At 34.9% G+C, this 1,346-nt stretch overlaps 1 protein-coding gene across 3 annotated transcripts in view; it reads right to left on the bottom strand.

Annotated features, from left to right (window-relative positions):
* Ckap5 (cytoskeleton associated protein 5) overlaps positions 1 to 1,346 on the bottom strand; it is a 97,114-nt gene that overhangs the window by 54,418 nt on the left and 41,350 nt on the right. For all 3 annotated transcript variants that reach the window (XM_026787679.1, XM_005364158.2, XM_026787680.1), the window contains exon 8: positions 1,005 to 1,118. In XM_026787679.1, the coding sequence (XP_026643480.1) occupies positions 1,005 to 1,118 (114 nt within the window). The remainder of the gene's footprint in view (positions 1 to 1,004; positions 1,119 to 1,346) is intronic.

A 1,346-nucleotide genomic window follows, 5' to 3' on the forward strand; every position in this document is an offset into this window, starting at 1 on the left:
ACAGACAGACAGACAGACAGACAGACAGACACACTCTCTGGACAAACAGTGAGAGATTACATGTTTTACACAAACGGCCTATACTGTTAAGACATAAATGCTGAAGCTCCATGTTTTGAAAAAACTGGAAGAAATTACGTCTATATCCCAAGAATAGTCTTTCTTGAAAAGCTAATATCCTAACATGTAGATATCAATCACTATTAATAAGGCAATCAAAAGTATTTTGTGTGACATTCTGAGAATTAGAATACAGAGTAATAAAAAAGTACTGGCAAAAATTACAAGCTACCAGAACCTCATTTTTCCTTTCTCAGTGCCTTTTTTCTTTCCCACTCCTAGGATTCAGGTCTGTTGAACTCTTTTTTCCCCATAGGCAATTCCCTTTTAGTTATTTTTAGAAATCTGATAGCTAGACACTGTGGTTCATGCCTTTAATCCCACCACTGGTGAGGCAGAAAGGTAGGTGGATCTATGTAGAGTTCAGGCCAGCCTGGTCAACACAACAAGCTCCAGGACAGCCAAGGTTACATAGTGAGACCCTGTCTCCTGAACAACCACCAACGAAATCAATTAATGACATGTTTTCACACAGAAGACAGAAAGTGAAAATGTGACAGGAGTGGCCCACATTTTGCCTGGCATTCTGATCTACTACAGTCTGGTATCATTCACTACTCGACACAGCTCATCTTAGAAAACTGTAAGACTTGGCTTTAGATCAGCAAGATTCTATTTTCTTTGATAGTTAGTAGAAGCTAACAATGCCACACTAAATACAGTGTTAAGATAAAACCAATTTCTCTGAAAGGACTATAAAGTTTTTAAATTATTGAAAGATAGAGACCTCTGATTAAAATATTATTACTAATATTCCTTAAATGGCAATATTTTGTGATTTAAAAGTAAGTTGTTTAAATGAAACAGAAGCCCACTGAATCACTGATGAAGAATTCCAGTGTTGTGTCTGTTCAGACACCAATGCTGAAGCTCCTCCCATTTACCTTCTTTAATGCTTTGACTAAATCTGCATAATCGCCTGCTTCCAGCTTGGGGTTTTTCACTAGTACTTCTACAGCCTCCAAGGCTTCTTTTCTCTCTTGCCATTTTTTTGCCTCCTGAAAAGAGAATATAAATCACTGAGGAACATAAAATAAGAATAGAATAAATGTCTTATACTCAATCAGTTTAAAGACCTGAACTTTTGTTGTTTCAGAAACATTTTCTAAAGTCAACTAAAAAACAAAATGGCAAAAACATAGTTAATAAGGTCTATTTTGTTCATAAAATTTTCATTCACATGTAAAAATGTATTTATTTTATTGATTTTTTTTGTTTTTTTTTTT

This window comes from Microtus ochrogaster (assembly GCF_000317375.1).
Source record: "Microtus ochrogaster isolate Prairie Vole_2 chromosome 14 unlocalized genomic scaffold, MicOch1.0 chr14_random_1, whole genome shotgun sequence".
NCBI classification, from domain to species: Eukaryota; Metazoa; Chordata; class Mammalia; order Rodentia; family Cricetidae; genus Microtus; species Microtus ochrogaster.